Source organism: Lethenteron reissneri, chromosome 22, assembly GCF_015708825.2.
Source record: "Lethenteron reissneri isolate LAM-NWPU_2019-01 chromosome 22, ASM1570882v1, whole genome shotgun sequence".
Taxonomy (NCBI): domain Eukaryota; kingdom Metazoa; phylum Chordata; class Hyperoartia; order Petromyzontiformes; family Petromyzontidae; genus Lethenteron; species Lethenteron reissneri.
Window position 1 is genome coordinate 6,020,750 of NC_083800.1, and position 20,266 is coordinate 6,041,015.

Below are 20,266 nucleotides of genomic sequence, written 5' to 3' on the forward strand. Positions count from 1 at the left end.
GTCTCCGATGCATCAGCTGCCAGATCTGGCAGAAGGTATAAAACGTTGGCGAGGTGTCGTGGCATCAACGGCATTGGCCATAATGACGTCCCTTGAACTTTAATCTTGAATGTTATATATTGGGATGTGCATATTACTGTGTACATTAAACACGTGCCTCAACAGCTCATTCAAGCACAGACCCCCCAGCTATGACATTTTCAACTGAAGTGCGCATCGTGGTGTAGGTGTAATGTTGCATGTTGCACAATGCAGGATCTCACCAGGAGCTTTGAATTTGCGGAAGCTGCTGTTGATGAGCGGGAAGTGCAGAACAATGGGCGCCCGTGGATCCGACTCATCGGAGAAGACGTAGCACTCGTGCAGATCGTTAAGACTGCACGACGGTACATCGATCTTTGGGAATGGGATGCCGTGCTCTTGGCAGTACTTACTGGTCAACTTCAGGGTCTGCGTAGCAAGGACAGAAAATGAAAGCTAAAGCACTGACATTTCTTGTACGTGCCATTGCTGGTAGAAGGGCTTCCACTAGAAGGAGCTCTGGAGAACCCCCCCTAGAGGGTGTTTTTGGACTTCTTCAAAGCTGGCCAGACATCTGAGACAAGCCACACTTTACCCCACCGCACACTAACTACCAATTGACTTGGTGTACCCATTTATACTACTGGGTGAACAGAGGCACTCCATCTGCATCGTTTTTCATGCAATAGTAATTGCTAATTTTCTCTAGGATGCTGCCGTGGTATAGCACACTGGACACACAATCCTGAGGTCGCCAGTTCATTCTCCTGGTGTGGCAGTTGAAACAAAGGGTGAGTTAAACACATTCCTGCGGAGGGAGCTGGTAGGAACGTTGGGTTGCTCGGTCAATGGCCAGGGTCAACGACGGCGTGGTGTATTCCGCAAATATGCCCGACTGAGGGCGGGCACAAGCCGGCGTGAGTAAGTTAAACGTTGAGTTTTATAAGGGCACCACGGGGTGACCAGCCCCTCCCCACCAAGCCCCACCCTCCCCACCCAGCCCCTCCACACCCAGCCCCTCCCTGCACGACGGACGGACACAATAATCCCCTGTGGGCTGGTGGAAACAGTGGGTTCCTATCAGTATAAAATTCCCTACCTCTGTCCACTGAAGATTATACAGAGGCACAGAAATAGGTACACTGCAGGTAAGGTCTGTAGGTCCGGTGAGGTGGGTTAAAGTGTGTCTACTCCCATTTCTTGGAAGACCTCTCACCAGTGGGTTAGATGTCTTGGAATATATAGCTCTGAATTGGAGGCCCTTTCTCCAGCATTGGCATGAGAAAGCAATTGCATAGCAGGACCTCACCTTTACCACCTTTTACAAACTGTGCAGGTGGTATAAGCACAGCCCTCTATCATCCATGCCGCTAAAGTTTACCGTGAATGGGCTCTGCCAGCTGAAGTCGAAGGAAATTATGACATCCACATTCCGTTGGGGTCGCATCACGAGTGGGAAGGCAGAGTTCATTTTGAGTCCAGCATCCACAAGGAAGATATCATTCTCCAATGGAGTAAGTCGGTTGGGTTGGCTATCAAAGTTCGTCACTGCACACCACACAAGACCCAAGCTCGTTATGTTATATCTGGGTAAAATGTAAATCAACATGTACTTTTCAGCACGCGTTTCAACGCAATGAGTACGTGAATAAATATAAAATCGGCGTTAACATCTAAACAGCAATTTAAGGGTAAAAAAAAATCGGAAATTACATATAAAAAAAATCATCAAGTTCTACTCACCATCCTTGGTTAGAAATTGCGAGGACGTCAGGTAGCTGCGACTCAGGAAGCATCCAGAAAGGAAGTTAAAGTTCTGTCCTGCACGATGCTTGGTGAAGATGTTGCCGAGCGTGCTTGAGAACCAGCTCACGGGCGTCACCACTTTGGTGGCAAGGTGCCCAGGCGCCTTGTCTGCAGGATAAAAGCAGAGGCTACATGAGTACGCATTTGTTTAACTCGTAAACATGAGATGGAGGAGAAATATAGTAATTGAGGGAGACAACTGGTACGTGTTGAAAGAAAGGAATTGCTGTATTCAGTTTATAAGATGCCCTTCCCCCCCCCCCCCACCTAGGTGTGTGTGACAAGACTTGTATCGCTTTTTTTGCATGGGGCACAAGATTGGGGTGCATCTTACTTTCTGAAGCATCTTATAATCCAGAGAATACAGTATAACATTTTCACAACTAAGATGATGCCAATTAGAAATGTTGGGATTTAGATAATAACACAATTAAGCATGTTTTACTCATCTGCAAATGATACGATTTGATGTCATGCCATTGGGATTAAATTCTCTCTGGGAAAAAAACCTGAGAATATCCTCTTGTAAAAAAAATTCTGCATAATCCGTTAATAACATTTTTAAAATCCCAGTAGGAAATGTGCTGGAGTCAGCTTTCATATAAATATATTTGGAAAAGCGCAGGAGTCATTTGAAGCTTTATTGACAGTTAAATGCATTTGTAGTCAAAATGTGAGATTTTTGTTTGACATTTATTGTTTTAGTTGAAATATACACGAAACTAAAATGTGTTCACAAAGGATATTTTTCAAAATTCCGTACTATATAAAATTAAGTATAATAGTTCGGACATTAAGAAATAAACGATTCCTCAAAGTAACAAAATTGTTCTCATCATTAATAAAACATATTTTAGCGGAGCAAATTTTCAATGAGTCAAATTTAAACAAAATTTACAATGAATGTAAAAATTCTTCCCACTAAGTGTTTAGAAACGTTAAATTAATTGGCACTACGATCACATAGTATCAGCAGGTGTTTGGTTACACTTGTTCAAGAACATTCTAAGAAAACTTGATAAATCCTCTAGCAAATTATACCTATTCATGCATATAATTGGATTCACAGTGAAAATTGGGCTTGTCAGATAAAAAGCAAAGCTCTTACCATCCAGTGCACTGATCTTAGTTTTAAAAGATTTCAACAATTTCAAGCCGTTTCCAGTTGCATCCAGGTAAATGCGGTCCAGACTCGCTGCAAATGCACTCCCCCACAACCCTGCAGAAGAGAAGAATCATAGATTGGGGAGGGGGGCTGAAACAGTGGTACAGCGTGGTCCAGATGACTTGTGACCCCCAATTCATTGACCCCTAACATGTTTTTCCTATGCCTATTAATTAAATAAACCTTTAAAAAGTTTTAAAAAATTAAATGGGGATCACAAGATATCTGGAACACCTAATTAAACAGCATTTATTTTCCATTCCCAAAGGGCTTATTCTAGACCCAAACATTGCCAGAAATATGTAGGGCAACTGCGAATCCACAGTATACCAAGTAGGGTGCATTGGTTCACCCTCCCCTTGCGAATCAATGCATTTTCATGATGCAGGACCACGATTCGATAAAAAAACGAATTGTAGTACATGTATGTGGCCTCTAGTGGCTGGAGTCCTGTAAATCCATGACACATAAAACATGCACACATCTGAAAAAAACATGTATTTCTTCACGTGGGATTCGAACCAGATAGTGAGTTAAAAGAATCAATTAATCTATGTGTAATGTAACTCTAAGAGACACCGTCTTGTTCAGTTATATGTATATGTATTATGAATAAAAAGTCAGCCGACTCACTGATAACTTAACGAGTAACCGCGAGTAACTACATACACTTGGGCAACTTAGGTGACTATTCTGAGACAACATAACTCTAGCCTTCCAAGACTACAAGGTGCCTACTGCAGGACGATGAAGACGATCCGCTCCCAGGTGACGAGGGCGACGGCAGTTCCCCCACAACAACAGCCCAGAGCCCCGGTTCGCACCAGCTCTTATCCCCCTCACGACCCGGCCACGCCCCTATTCCCCGAACCCTCTCTCACCGCACCTGGCCCTGTCTGTCTCTGCCCTTATTACAATTTACAACCGTTAGGTCCCCGTGCTTGTCACATCAATCATTATTAGCAACCACTGAGGCCCCACATTACCCTAACGTGACCCTCCCTGTCTGTTCCCATTACATTAATTAGTAACCATGGCCACGGGGAGCCGTACTGTCCCTATATCACCCTGTACTGTCCTTACATATGTATCATTCCACGGAATACAAAGCGTGCTAGAGAGGAACCCTGCACTCGTCTGGCTGTTTGTGACCCAGCTGTCTCGTAGCCTCTTCTCCCCTCTGCGGTGGTGTAGTGATTAGCGCTACGCTGCGCTATGAACCAGGCGACCCGGGTTCGGTTCCCGCTCATGGCCAACACCAGTGATGATCATCTGAACCGGTCCTGGGCATTCCCTAGGTCGACTCGGCCTCAAATGAGTACCTGGTTCGGTGTGTAAATATCGCCACTGGGGAGACAAAGGCGGTCGGGCGTGGTGCTGGCCACCCACCCCCTCGTGTACTGTTCCGGCCTTCATAGGTGCTCGCTAACAGCACTTGCCCATACAGTCTGTTAAGGCTATACGGGGATCTTTATCTTTTATCTTTATTTTATTTCCCCTCTGCAGTTGCAAACAATCAACCGCCCCCTCTATCATCCAATGATCTCCGCATGGCTTACCTTGCAGGTAATGCAGTGGTAGTTCAGCATGGCGCCTCATCAAATTGCCCATGTAGAACTCACTCCCAAAGTCAGCCGTGCGCACAAAAGCACCATATTTTGGCATCCCCACCTCATGTGGCGTGAACTCTACCCACTCTGCAGAAGGAGCACACAGTACAAGATTGCACCACTTAAACACTAGACGCATTAACAAACAGCAGAACATGAACAATTTACCCCTTTGTGACAAAATTACCAAAGTACGTTTTTCTCCTGCGGTGTTATATTTCATTGTTACATTGCACATTTAAAAACCGATTTGTGAAAGAGACGACATAGAGAAGCTTCGGAAACACAGCTTATTAATTTTTGTAAAATAAGCCAGAAAAACAGAATGCAATGTCTCAAGAAAGATGCATATTATTATGCACGCTTGTACTTTTACCTGCAAAATCTTCAGTGCTGACAGTGGACTTTACATTGATTGCAGAGTAGATTGGGTACGGCACCTGTCCAGTGCTAACCACTTTCTGCTGATCTGACAGCCTGACCAGTTTCTCCTAAAGGGCACAGCCAACACTTCTCGTTAACATTTCTCATTCAACCTTTCTGCTTCCTTCTGCAGCGCACGTACAAAGTTATTAAAATTATTGTATTTATGATGACTATTGTTTGATCTTAATTTTGGAGCTTTCGTGACTGCAGGAATTATTCTATGGTTCTTTCGGTTAAGTCACGTCTAAAGATAAAATAATAAATTAAATAATAGCATTGTTTGCCCAGGAAAGCCTCACTAAATCTCAACACTCTTTCAGGAGGGTCCTGCCAAGCTTCTGCAGTAGGGGTGATGTTGCTGTGTGTAATCCTAATTGACTACTTTGCAGGTAATTTTGAGCATCGCAGTGTTCAGCCAACACCAGTTGGATTGTACGATTTTTTTATTAGCTAAGAGAGGAAACTGGAAAACCGAGAGAAAGCCCATGCAGAACGAGAGGAGAAAAAACTCCATACAAAAAGGTGCCCGAGTTGGGAATCGAACCAGAGCGTTTGTTGTGAGGTACAAGTGTTACCTCTGCACCACCTGCCACCCACAATCATCATCGGCCATGATAAATCAAAGATAATAAAAAAAATCCTCCCCGCCAAGCAGTCCTCAATCTTCTTCTTGGTTCTTTCGGTAAAGTCACGTAGAAGGGAAATTAAAAAATAATAAAAATAAAACATAATAAAATAATTCTCACGACGTTTCGGCGACAACGCAAGCAGCCGTCCTCAGGTGAAGAACAGGTCTGTCGGGAAGACAGCGTCTGAATGAAACAGGACCACGCTTGGAGCGTATATTTAAGCTGGGTTGGAAGAGGGGAGAGCGCCTTGACAAAATAATTTGCATATCAAGAGGAATTTAGCATATTTATGGGAAATGCAGGTATGTGATTAGTACTACTTGTGAAATGCGTAGGAGTAGTACTAATCGCACACCTGCATTTTCCATAAATATGCTAAATTCCTTCTTGATATGCAATTTTTTTTGTCATTCAGACGCTGTCTCCCCGACAGACCTGGTCTTCACCTGAGGACGGCTGCTTGCGTTGTGGCCTAAACGTCGTGAGAATTATTTTATTATGTTTCATTTTTATTAGTTTATTATTTCCCTTCTATGTGACTTTACCGAAAGAACCAAGAAGATGAATCCCTGCAGTCACAAAAGCTTTAAATCGAAAGCCCTCCATCTGTCACGGTCCTGCGATGTAACCAAATTGACCAAGCACCTCCAAAAGAGATGATTTCAGAGCTCCATCCTCAGTCACGACCACGAATAGGTCAGTGCAATTCTCCCAGGCACACCACGCACCTGTTTGCCAAAGATCCACTGCAGCACGAGGCCCCAGAGGTCCGTGAGAGAAACGAATTGGTTGTCTTCCTTCTTGTGAACCATAGCATTCCGGAATTTCAAGAGGGCCTCCGGTGAGAAGGCACCATACTTAGGAGCTGTGGTGCATGCCTTCAATTCCTGAATCTCTTGCGCGATTACACTCGTCTCCCCCTTGCCCCAGAGCGGTTGCTGGTACAGATTGGATATGCACCTGTGAGCAAGAGTTTCCATAAATTCAGGAAAACAAAATTAAAAGAGTTACAGCAGTTGGGCCACGCTGCTGTTACGTTCAGCAAATGCTGCCCCTTCCAGGAGCACATACATTGAACACAATTTAACTGCTACGATTTGTGACATAGCAATCAAAGACACTTTTTTGAGCGCTCTGATGTGTTTTTCGGTTGTACTGTGTGAGTTTTTCGGTACGATGTCCAACGTTTTTGCTCCATATTTTGGGAGCTTCAGGAACTAAATTAAGAGTTTCTTCAGGAACTGAATTCTGAAGACGCTACCAGCATGTGGCACAACCCGAAAATACCGTGGAGAGCTACACAGCACAACAGTGATATTCTAGGCAGTACATTGATATATATATACAGGGTACTTCAAAAACATTCTAACACTTCTGAGAATTTACAACAGTACCACGAGAAATGTGCCTCCGGGCTCTGGAGATCACCTGAAGAAGATTCTATGCATGTTGACAATGATGGTTTTGAAGCTATTAACATACATTTGTTAGCATGTTACAATGTATAATCATCCATTCTTTTCCATTAAAAACGATAGTCCCATTTCAGTGTTAAAATTTTTTAAGCACCCTGTATATAAAATTGACACTGGCAGAAAGAAGTGAGCAGTTACTTGCCAGGTGGATCCAGAGACACCGATCATGTAGGTGATGCAGTCGAGGAGACCTTGTTCCTCGAGAGCCAAGAGGCAGCCAAACAGGGAGATCGCGGCTCGCATGCCGCCCCCAGAACCCAACACTGCCACCACAGGCACCTAAAGGCCATTACATGTTACTCAGAATTAGGTGTTATTAAATCCTTTATATTAAGTTCACTTTCTTGCTTGCTTGCGCGCTTACGACCGTGCAAATCTTTCGGTCGTCTTTTAACCCACTTCCCGTGATCCAATCGAGCTGACGTTTTGCACGCAGACTCGTTGTGCGTGACAATTTATTTTCGTGAAAATTTTTTTCCATAACTTTACACTTTTTAGGGAAAATTTTTTTATTATATTTAATTACCAATTACTTAATGGTGGCAGGCAATCATCTGACCCATATGTGGCAGCCATCTCAAGCCAGAGGATTTATAGTGAAAAACTTTGTTTTTACGGGTTAATTTTTTTTTTACTCGGCAGCACAACATCATTTCTTGACTCTTCAAAGTCACACGTTCGTATGTCGTATATCTCGTTCTGTCATTCAAATCCATCGAGTTAAATTTTTCCCTTGCATGCCATTCATATTTATTAACAGAAAACTATTAAGCAATTTTGAAGCTGGAAATTACTTTTGTCAGTGGGGCTGCCTCTTAGCATGGCCAAGGGCACGAACACATGTCAGAATGCAGACTGTCGGGACACAACTCATTTCACACAGACGATCCACAGAGCCGAGTTCCGTTATTTGCACGTACATATTACTTAACCCTGTGACCTGCAACTCTCAGCAAACAAGGTAGACATTTTATTGAACAAGTAGGTTTTATACTTTCATTTGTATTCCCAGTTGCTGTGCTGCCAGTTGGAATGATGAGGTTAGCTGTCGTTGTTGCAATCAAAGAGGGAATTGCACTGATGGCTCCAGATTTATTTCATTGAGTCATTTAACAGCACAGATGACAGTCCCTTACCATAAAATATTCTGACACACTGCGCGATCTTCCTATTAATTTGCGATCTAAATGTCTATAAATGTATAAAAACCACTATAACTTAACACCGCTGTGGGAAGCATACAATCATTTTATAAGTACATGTTAACATTTAACTCCATGTTTAAATGGATATCATTCTATTATGAAAGATGTTTAATTGAAATAGCCAAACAGCATCATAGGTATATGGGGTATCGGATCATTTAAATAGGTTTTATAAAGTGAAACTAAAACACTATGAAGGAATGTAAGTTCTCCAGGAATAGCCTTAAACACAAGGTTTGAAAATAAATAATGTGGACATTTAAAAACTCGTGCCATATTCTGTTTTGCATCAGATTATGGTATCGCGAGGTCATTTATTTACAGTCTTTATGATCCTTACTTCCTTTTCGTGTGGTGTCGCCTTGAGATTAAAAAACTTTTGGAAAGCTGCTGGCATCACTTTCATCCTTTTTTGCAGAAATTCTTTCTCGCCATCTGAGAGGTCAAACCCAAGGCGAAGAGCAGGTACACCTCTGAAAACGATAAGATCGATACGCTGCTGACACCACGCGCGTTATGAAAACGCACCACACGGCGGCTGCGGTGACGGCCCAAATTACGGATCCAAATGGATTCTCGTCTGGAGCAATTCACAGTGGCTCTTTGCCCATTGGAAGGTGCTGAATAGAGCAGCATCGATGCCTGTGTTGTGGTCGTGACACTGTCAGCCAATGCATGAGACAGACCCTTCAATATTTAATTTTATCAAGAACAAAGACAAAGATCTCCCCCCCCCCCCCCCATAGCCTTAACAGAATGTTGGGGCAAGTGTTGTTCGCAAGCACCTATGAAGGCCGGCAACAGCACACGAGGGGGTGGGTGGCCAACACCATGCCCGGCCATCTTCGTCTCCCCAGTGGTGATGTTTACACACACCACCAGGTACTCATTTGAGGCCGAGTCGACCTGGGGGAGGCCCAGGACCAGTTTAAATAATCGTCACTGTTGTTGGCCATGAGCGGGAATCAAACTCAGATCGACGGGTTTGTAGCGCAGCACGCTAACCGCTACACTACCGCTCCAGGAACGCACACAAACACGCATCGAGAAATACAAATCATCAAAGTTCGCTGCTCTTTGAATGCAGATTGACGAGATTTGACTTGTTTGAAAGTCACGCATTCGGACTTTTGCTTCCGAGCTGGTGAAACCAATTTCCATAAATGTTACTGACCATATTCATATTACCTGGATTTATATTTTAAGGTAAGGTCCACTTCCGTTTCCTGAAAATAAAAGAGAAAATCAAAAGCAGAATTGACTGCGGCAATATTTTCTACTCGAGTCGTATTATTTTTAAAACACTGCATTATTTACATTGTTTCAATATTGCAAACGATGAGGCATCTAAACAACACTTAAACCAGTATTGAGATGTAATATTTATCCAGGGATATTTATATTGATTGTGTAAACATTGTTTGGTTTTTAGTTTTGAAGCTTTCGTGACTGCAAGGATTCATACTCTTGGGTTTTTTCCGGTAAAGTCACGTAGGTAAAAAATAAAAAAATAAATTTAAATTAAATAAAAATCACGACGTTTCGGAGGCAACACAAGCTTCCGTCTTCAGGTGGAACCGTCACAGCACGATAGCTGTATCAAGTAAATGAGAAATTCCAAGAAAACAGTCCTTGTATATATGATGACGACGATGATACAACACTCGTAGTTGTAGATTTGAAGCTTTCGTGACTGCAAGGATTCATATTCTTAGGTTTTTTGGTAAAGTCACGTAGGTAAAAAATAAAAGAAAGTTAAATAAAAATAAAATAAAAATCACGACGTGGAACCGTCACAGCACGCTCGCTTTTACTTGATTCAGCAAGCGTGCTGTGACGGTTCCACCTGAAGACGGAAGCTTGTGTTTCCTCCGAAACGTCGTGATTTTTATTTTATTTTTATTAATTTTAATTTACTTTTTTATTTTTTACCTACGTGACTTTACCGCAAAAACCTAAGAGTATTGTTTGGTTTCTACTTGATTCCAGTGACACTGATTTTTATTGAGTAACAAGCTCACCTTGTCTTTGCCAAGTGGCAATTGCACTCCCACGTTTTCAATCGGATTCTTGTAGGTGAGGGGCACCGATCCTGTGCCAAGCCCACTCTCCTCCGGGAACTTTTCACTCTACAGGCCAAAAAATAAACAACATTTGCACATTTACAGACTATTGCCCAGTTTACTCACGAGAGGCAAAGCCCTGCGCTTGTCTTGCTCACTCCCCACGGCAGGCGGCAGAACGAGCTCTAGAGCGCCCCTCCAGAGGGTATTTTTGTCTACTCTTCCACTATGGTCAGACGTATGGAATTCGGTGAGCACACCCGCAATCTATCCGACTAACTGTGGTGCCCCCATTGATATCGCTGGGTGGATAGAGACAGCAGAGTGTGTGGGGGGGGGGGGGGGGTCTAAGAAGCTGGCAACGTTGTTTCCACTGCCACGCCGGGAAATCGTACTGGGTTGCAAGTCGAGAGCTCTAACCGTTAAACAAAAGCAGAATCCCCGGTTTACACCGACAAGACATTTATCTTTGGGTGTGTGCAAGGGATACGGCTTTATGGAATGCAAACGATTTTCAGCTGTCCGAATGAAACATCTGTTGATCGAAACCCACAGCACCCGAGTTACGCAGTGGCACCGAACTGCAGCCACGCTGCGGTATTCGCAGGTTCGCACAATCTATCAGCAGATACAAATGTGAATAACGCTGCTGAAAGAATACTAGATAATGAAATACCAAATTGGGTAAACACAAACCATGCAGAGGTTATAAAAAAAAAATCAAAAGGTACATGACTCCGTGAGGGAGGCCTCATACAGCAGGGGTGAAAATGTTTGAGCATTAACTAAACTACATCACAAATACAAAGTTTCCCCGTATAGCCTTAACAAACTTTTGGGGCAAGTGCTGTTTGCGAGCACCAATGAAGGCTGGAACGGCACGAGGGGGTGGGTGGCCAGCACCACACCCGGCCGCCTTTGTCTCCCTAGTGGCCATGTTTGTAACGTAATGCACCAGGTACTCATTTGAGGACGAGTCGATCTAGGGGAGGCCCAGGACTGGTTCAGATATTCATCACTGATGTTGGCCGTGAGCGGGAATCGTACTCGGGTCGCCAGGTTCGTAGCGCGGCGCAACTAACCGCTGTGGCGTAGCGGTTAGTACACACCAAAACATCCGCACCGAGATAAACTACGCACCCTCATTTCGGACACTTGCCTTACGGCTGTGAACAGCCAAACAATTTGTCTATAGCGACCTTATGGCAGCCTAATCAGCCGCTCAAGTCGGTGCAGGCACCGTGGGAGGGAGTGTGGGAGCAGGAAGTTCATTTCGGAAAGTACAAGTGTAAAAAGCAATGCTCAATTTCAAGCTGCCTGCCAGTATGGTTTCATAGAAAAGGCAGCAGAAATTTTTAAAACCATGCCAGACACGCGAGCTTTCAATATGCACCATCGTGCATAAGGGGTGTCTGATTTAGGCCATTTTAAAATCAACCATAGAGTTACATTTTACCTTTTTCATGTATTTCAATAATTGTATTACTCGTAAGCAAACGCGAAATTAACATTTGTTAATATCGGTTATAAAAGCAGTGACCCTCAATCCTCTATTTAAAAGATGTGCATGTTCTCATCTCTGAATTATATGTACATGTAGATGTGTTTTTTTTCTATATAAATGCTTGGCAAACAGGCTCGATACCACTTTAAATGAAAGGACCAACTAATCACAATGTTGAAATGAAAGTTAATATAACATACCAAGTACCACTGTATTGTAATAATAGAAAAATATTAAAAACGATTACTAATCAAAAAAATGTTTTCACTATTATTCACAAGTTGTACATACAGTGAAAATGTATATTAAAACAGGATGTTGATAACAAATTGTAAACTGATTGGAATGTTTTACAAAACCACAGACACATTTTTTCCACTTTTTGTTTAAGTTTTCAGTATATAATATAAATAAACCACAAATTATTTCTCCCACTGGAGACCAAGCAGCTTGAAAAACAGATTTAGCAACGTGGAAATGTGGGTTATAGTCCCTGCTGAAATTAAATCCACTATTGTATCATTAAGAATCACCCCCCTCCCCCCATCTAAGGGAGAGGCCAATGAATTGTGTTTACTGTTGTGTCAGTGACAACAGCCCCTACAATAATTCTAGATTTGAAGCTTTCGTGACTGCAAGGATTCATATTCTTAGGTTTTTTCGGTAAAGTCACGTAGGTAAAACATTAAAATTAATGAAAGTAAAATAAAATAAAAATCACGACGTTTCGGAGGCAACACAAGTCTCCGTCATCAGGTGGGACCGTCACAGCCAGATTTGCTGCATCAAGTGAGGCAATGATTCAAGATGTAATCCCTTAACATCCCCAGTGTTTAACAGTACTCTCTTCATTGTTCAGCCAGCACTGGTATAAACATGGGCATTTTCGTTCTTTTCTATCATGTGTATCAACAGGTGCTTGTACACACACATGTCCACGTACACTTACACCCAAAACTCTCTTATGGCCTCCCCTCCCCCTCTCTGTCCAATGCGTTGGCGTGTGCAGCAGTAGCTTGCGCACAACCACGTCCACGTCGCCGACTCTCGTGTACCACCCCGCCCCCCTCCCCCTCCCGATGCGTTCTACGTGGCACTTCGTGCCGTCTTTGAGCCCCGTCCCCCTCCCTCCCGATACGTTCCATTCATTGGCTACCACATTCTGATGAGCTCCCCCCCCTCTCCTCCCCCTCAACTTGCTTTTAAGGGATTACATCTTGAATCATTGCCTCACTTGATGCAGCAAATCTGGCTGTGACGGTCCCACCTGATGACGGAGACTTGTGTTGCCTCCGAAACGTCGTGATTTTTATTTTATTTTACTTTCATTAATTTTAATGTTTTACCTACGTGACTTTACCGAAAAAACCTAAGAATATGAAGCCCCTACAATACTTTCTCTACAACAAGGCTGCTGCGTGTGCTAGTGTTGCCACCAAGTAGATGACCTTTAATAGGAAACACAAGCTGCTTAAATCGCCACACACTAGACCCAGGGGGAGAGGTTTTGGATGGGGAAAGTTGGAGTCGAGTTTTGCCAAGGATGTTGTATGATGGATGAATATTACAGCATTGTTGTAGTATTATTATTTTACACAGTTGCCAAACACATGCGCAAAGGCCCATAACTTTAGGTGGCCAGTAACATATAGGCTGTTATAAAGTTTCTTTAGGTTGGAGTTAAACACGTTTCTTGAATTGTGCTCAGTTATAAGGGCTTGGGTAAAGAGACGATGGGAGGAAAATCCAAAGTTTAGCAGCAATGGACTTTGGAAAAAGTAACTCGGAAAGAGATGTGTTTTCGAGCAGCAGTATTGCGGGTTGAACACAGTAAATAGATTGGACTACACATTGCGAATGATGTGGTACAAACACACAAACCAATAAAAAGGTAACGAATACCAGAATTTCTATTTAATAGTATAGATAAAGCATGTGTGAACATTTCGAATGTCTGGATTTCATTAAATTGTCTGTATGGCAAAGACACAGATGTCAAGTAGTGTTAGCCTTTCGGTGACATTGAGAAAATACGTATTGGCAGTGTGTTACAAAAAGGGCCAGAAGCGAGTGAAAATGTAAGTTACAAACTATTTGTTTGAAAGCTTTCGTGACTGCAGGGATTCATCTTCTTGGTTCTTTCGGTAAAGTCACGTAGAAGGGAAATAATAAAATAATAAAAATAAAACATAATAAAATTACTCTCACGACGTTTCGGCCACACACAGCTGTCTTTGCGACAGACCTGTTCTTCACCTGAGGACGGCTGCTTGCGTTGTGGCCGAAACGTGGTGAGAATTATTTTATTATGTTTTATTTGTATTTGTTTACAGTACATACAAACCGATCATAGATTGCCATTTAATTCTTCCACAAAGTAAAAGCCCGTGTGTCAGAGGCAGTTTGTTAGTATGCCGCCAGTCACATTAAGCATTATCTCAGAGTCCAGCTGCAGCTGTTGGAATTGCAGTGTGGCCACGGCTTGCTTGGCCTTCGTGTGCGTGAGCTTAAATTCCACAGCAAAAAAAAATATCTGCCCAAAAAAATGATTAATATATATCAACCAAAAAATGGGTCTGCTTCCACAAATACATTGAACCACACGACTCAACAGCAAGGGCTCAACATGAGGCAATTTAACCTGGTCAAAGACTTGCATCTTGGATATGTAATTAAGTCTTATACGGGGCTCAAGAAATGTCCAGATGAGAGGTACCCACAAACACACTCTAATTTGTTTGTCTTCCAGTGCCACAACATTGCTTGCACAAGTTGTAAATGGGTGACTGGGTGGCGATGTGGTAACAATTGTACCTCACAGCAAGGGCCTGGGTTAAATTCCTGGTGTGGGTGCCGTTCTGTGTGGAGTTTGTATGCTCTGACATTGTCCGGCATGAGTTTCCTCCAGGTTCTTTGGTTTCCTCCCATTGCAAATAAAATATACAATTCAACTGAAATTGGCCAAAAATCACAATTAAAAAAAAATATATTTGATTCTTTCGGTAAAGTCACGTAGATAGAAAAAAAGAATAATAAAGTGAATAAAAAATATAATAAAAGACAAAAAAACACGAATTTAAACTGTAGCCTGGTTCTTAATCAGAGTGAGTGTACTAACAGTCTATAATGTAGACTGTAGCCTGGTTATTAAGCTGGGTGAGTGTACTGGCAGTCTATAATGTAGACTGTCGCCTGATACTGGATACTACACCACACCACAATTACGTTTTGCCAGAAGCTTTTAAGATGAATATTGTAAAGAACGGGATATGCTAAAGCAAGTCCTATAATATAATAAGATATATGCAAATCGCACATTTATTCTTGGCCAAATTGGCACAGTGCTGTGCATCATAACCCTTAAACTGCCACTCAAAGGCATTGAACCACCAGCTCCTTTTGCCAAGTATGCACTTAGGCCTCTTCACCCATCCCACACCTTCGATTCGCACGGTTGGCTACGTCCGGTGCGAAAGAAGTTCAACATAATTTTGATGTAAAGCTTTCGTGACTGCAGGGATTCATATTCTTCTTGGTTCTTTCGGTAAAGTCACGTAGAAGGGAAATAATAAAATAATATAAAATAAAACATAATAAAAGAAAAATCTCACGACCTTTCGGCCACAACACAAGCAGCCGTCCTCAGGTGAAGAAACAGAACTGTCATTGGAGCGCTGTCTTTCCGACAGCTCTGTTTCTTCACCTGAGGACGGCTGCTTGTGTTGTGGCCGAAACGTCGTGAGAATTGTATTTTTATTATTTTATTATTTCCGTTCTACGTGACTTTACCGAAAGAACCAAGAAGAAGTTAAACATACATACATCCCATTTCGTGTTACTGCAACGCGTTTTATAGACATCTGTTATAAATGTAGTGACATAAGAAGGGAGGGGCTGCTGGGGGCTCTGGGACCCTGGGCGGCCCAGGCGCTTGGGCCCCTTGGCACCGGGCGCTGGGTTCCCAGGCGGCCCAGACGCTTAAGCTTCTTGGCGCCAGGTGCTGGGTTCCCGGGCGGCCCAGACGCTTAAGCCCCTTGGCGCCACCAACGGGGGGGGGCTGTGTGTGCTCGGTGGTATATCTGGGGGCGCACACGGCCCCACCCCTCGTTGGGGACTAGGCATAAAAGGGGAGCTCCCTGGACGATCAGGGCTAGTTGTAGCTCAAGACCCAAGACCCAAGACCAGCCATCTCAGGACCCTGGGATGCTGTGAGAGCCAGTGGTGGGACTCTGGAACTCCCGGCTCTACGTCCTTGTGAGGGCGAGTTCCAGAGCGTAGCCAGAGTAGTGGATCTAGGCTGTGTACCTAGGCTGTGTACCTAGGCTGTAACAGAGTATCAGGACTGTTGGAGTGCTGTTGGATTGTAATAAAGAAGTTACCTCTACAAGTGTCTCCGGAACCCGTTACATAAACATGCGACTTTGACGTGTCTTGCAGGCTTGACTTTTGAGTCCCTGATGCACAAGAAGGCCACTACTTCAAGCTCATGTCAGGAAGGAGGATTAGCATGAGCATCCTGGGACATTTCTTTAAAAAATTAACCCGTAAAAACAAAGTTTTTCACTATAAATCCTTTATATGCGTGGCATCGGTTTTATTTTATTATTCATTTCTGTTTTTCTTGAGTAAGAGTTTCATTTTTATCGCATTGGTATTTTAAATTAAATGAAAAATTTTTTTTCCTAAAAAGTGGAAAATTTTGGAAAAAAATTTTCACGAAAATAAATTGTCACGCACAACGAGTCTGTGTGCAAAATGTCAGCTCGATTGGATCACGGGAAGTGGGTTAAAAAACGACCGAAAGATTTGCACGGTCGTAAGCGCACAAGCAAGTGAACTTAATATAAAGGATTTAAAAATATCAGCCCATTCGTTGCAGCAGATGTTTCCTGCACTTCTTTTGAATTGTGCAAACAAAAATTGATGTTTCATGCTAAACCCCAACATTTGCATAACAATAATATATTTATAATTGAAAAAGCATCTCAAAGCCCCTTTGTAGAATGGGAAATATAATTGAACATGTATTATTCTATGCTTTGAGTAGTTTATATATCGGTTTTATTCAAGTCACAAATAAACCATATGGTCACCTTTAACAGAACAAAGCATTTGGGCTGGATTTTTGCCTGCGGTCATCGGCCATAATACTGCTGGTAAATGATAGCGGCTGTTTACAACAGCAGAGCAGCAAAGCGATACAGAGAGAATGCAATAAAATGCAAAGTAAAATATGTGAACAGCAGTAATGAAAACAAGATTAATGGGGATATGTCGAGACACGCTGCAGCATTAAGAGGAGTCAAGCTGATAGCGCATGCCGTGACAAACTGACCTTGCACGAAAAAATGTAATTGAGAGACAGGAAAGACAATCACAACGGTGGCTACATCGTAAGCGTTATGGACAACCCCAGGAAGCATGAAAATGACCTCCAATACACTGCACAACACCCATAAAGGACGTGGCAACAGGCGCACACGTGTAAACATTCACGCAATTATATTTTGGTGTAAACGGTCAGTATCATCAGCTCCCGATGAATTCGGCCTGGCATTGCTGCTGCACTGGCATTGCTGCTGCACTGGCATTGCTGCTGCACTGGCATTGCTGCTGCACTGGCATTGCTGCTGCACTGGCATTGCTGCTGCACTGGCATTGCTGCTGCACTGGCATTGCTGCTGCATTGGCATTGCTGCTGCATTGGCATTGTTGCACCACCCATGATGCTGGTGCTGCTGATACACTGGGGCTACGCCCATCCTCAAACCTTTATAACCAGTTTGCCTTTAGAGGCTAACTCCTTTGCCTGATGACGACCGCTTGTGTTGCAATCTAAACGTCGTGATATTTGCATTCACTTTATTTTTATTTCTTCTTCTTCGTCTTCTATCTACGTGACTTTACCAAAAGAATCTACAGGGAATTTAGGGAAGACATTTAAGTCGGAAAAAGCTACACACGAGGATGTCCTCTAATTACAAGCAGTTCTCATCTGGCCAGTGTGGCAGTGTAGGCCAAATACCCTGTCCAGAGGGGGCTCTGTCGAGCTCCCTCGAGTGGAGGCCGTTCCGCCAGCTGTGGCTTGAGAAAGACATTTCAGGACTGCACTCTTACCTCGTCAGGAGGCCCCCCTTAGTAAACAGCACACGATGCCAGTGATATTCTTAGGTTTTGTCGGTAAAGTCACGTAGGTAAAAAATGTTAATTAAAATTAATAAAAGTAAAATAAAAATAAATAAAAATCACGACGTTTCGGAGGCAACACAAGCTTCCGTCTTCAGGTGGAACCGTCACAGCACGATAGCTGTATCAAGTAAGAGTAAGTGGATGCCAGTAATATCAATTGAAGAGGATATTATTCCGCATTGGTCAGCCGTGACTCAACTTGCACAAATTGACGCAAAAAAGAGAAATGCGTCAATGCATCTGTTCAAATGTCTGTGGACATTTTAGCTGCTGTCGTCATGCAATAGCAACCAATGGCAACTGTGACCGAGCAATTTACATAAGCCTCCTCTAGAGCATTCACATCCTGCAATCGAGGATCACTCGTGAACTGACGCAGCTGCAGAGAAGGGGTGCAGCTACGATTAAGGAGTTATTTGAGTGTTGTGCTCAATGCTCAGCACGACTCTCGGTTTACGCAGAGTTAACTCACGATGTCGTGGTCCTTGTAGAGGCCCACGTTCAGCTTGGCCGACTGGAAACCAGAATCGACGTGGAAGGTCAGGTTCTCATCCAAAGCAGTGGCCAGCGGTGACCAGCACGGGGTGAGTCTCTCGCGCTCGTACGACGGCGGAACCGACACGGACAAATACTGCATCTCTTCTTCACACTCTGTGGGGACACAACAGGTCACATCGACATGTGCAAATGCACCCTATTGAATCTTAACACTGCCGACTACCCTAATGACAAATTATGTCAGTCCAATGGCACCAGGAGTTCATTCAAGGCAGAGCGAAACCTGCCGATGTTCAGCTCATGTTGAGATACTCAAATTGTTGGCTGGGTTCGTGCATGCCCATAATAATCTTGCAAGAAAAACGAATACATGCACTTTACGCTACACCAAAACAAAGACCCACCATCTCACCTTTCACAGACGGTTGGGGCAAGTGCTGTTGAGCGAACACCTATGAAGGATGGCACAGCACACGAGGGGGTGGTTTGGCCAGAACCTACGCCAGTGCTGATATGTACACATCACACCCACGCCAGGAGTCGTTCATATATCAGTTGCCACTGATGGAACCCATGGCCCGGAATCCAACCCTGGAGGTCGCTGCGTTTAAAATGCAGTGCACTAACCACTATGCCACCACTCCCCACCTACTACACCCCCCATCCCTAGGACATGACAACAATCACCTACCCTGCTTGCCTTTCTCTGCCACGTGTTGCAGAGCGACAATGAGCTCCATGCAGGGCCGAATCTGATGAAGGGGAGAGAGAACACAATCTATTTTCATTTCTCGCGTGCCGCGTGTTTGTTACAAATAAAGGGACCGCGTGCGCGCGCGCGGGGAATGCGCACCCCCCCCCCCCCCCCGTTTCGAGCCGCATTGAACGAGGCGCCGACACCACGAGCGGAGCAGGCAGTGTGATTGTAAACAACACGGACGTAGACACAAATGGCAAGTGCTCGTTTCACACCGTGTAGGTGGAACTGCATGGTGGGGGGCGTCGTCAAATCCCAGAGCGCGCGCCAAGGGGCCTTCAAAATTGCGTATCGCGGCGATTCATAACACAGGCCGTCGGGGCTTCGAAACTTAAATTGGTCGGCATTGATAAAATTTCGTCAATTTGTGTCAGATGTATTTTTTCACGTTTTGTTTATTTCTTGAATTATTCGCGATGAAATATGCCTGCACGCCAAGCCATGGTTAAACTCATACGTGTCACAAGGGGATGGCGGGGGTCCAGAAAACCGAAAATGCCTGCAGTCGTGCATGGGGAAAGCTTGAGAAAACACGAGACTCAACCTGAAACACCACAGTTGGGAGTGAGAAAGCTGCTTTATGATAGTGTCGCTTTATTTTTAGGAGGTGCGTAAATGGATGTGGAACGTCAATAGGATCGTGATAAAAAAACACACATAACACTTGCATAATGCTTTAATGCTACGTACACAAATGAACATGTGTCCGTGTATTATTGCTGGTGACGTTTGCCTGAAAAAATTTAATATAGGTTGAACAAATAAAACGACACAAATCTATTTTCTTACCGAAAGGATCCCATTGGTGTAAACAGGACACTCTGGAGAATCACTGGGAAGAGACAGAAATTAGGTATATTCATGGTGGCATTAGTTGTTTGGATAAAACACAAATACATCCAATTTATTTATTAATCT

The 20,266-nt window shown here is 43.6% G+C and overlaps 1 protein-coding gene across 5 annotated transcripts in view; it reads right to left on the minus strand.

Annotated features, from left to right (window-relative positions):
* The window catches only part of PLA2G4F (phospholipase A2 group IVF), a 49,130-nt gene that overhangs the window by 2,897 nt on the left and 25,967 nt on the right, over window positions 1-20,266 (minus strand). For all 5 annotated transcript variants that reach the window (XM_061556459.1, XM_061556458.1, XM_061556461.1 and 2 more), the window contains exons 7-20: window positions 20,138-20,180; window positions 19,283-19,343; window positions 18,566-18,744; window positions 10,359-10,466; window positions 9,526-9,563; window positions 8,678-8,810; window positions 7,275-7,411; window positions 6,386-6,617; window positions 4,979-5,093; window positions 4,552-4,689; window positions 2,936-3,046; window positions 1,765-1,935; window positions 1,403-1,569; window positions 264-450 (exon numbers count right to left, since the gene is read on the minus strand). In XM_061556459.1, coding sequence (XP_061412443.1) covers window positions 264-450; window positions 1,403-1,569; window positions 1,765-1,935; window positions 2,936-3,046; window positions 4,552-4,689; window positions 4,979-5,093; window positions 6,386-6,617; window positions 7,275-7,411; window positions 8,678-8,810; window positions 9,526-9,563; window positions 10,359-10,466; window positions 18,566-18,744; window positions 19,283-19,343; window positions 20,138-20,180 — 1,820 coding nt within the window. The remainder of the gene's footprint in view (window positions 1-263; window positions 451-1,402; window positions 1,570-1,764; window positions 1,936-2,935; window positions 3,047-4,551; window positions 4,690-4,978; window positions 5,094-6,385; window positions 6,618-7,274; window positions 7,412-8,677; window positions 8,811-9,525; window positions 9,564-10,358; window positions 10,467-18,565; window positions 18,745-19,282; window positions 19,344-20,137; window positions 20,181-20,266) is intronic.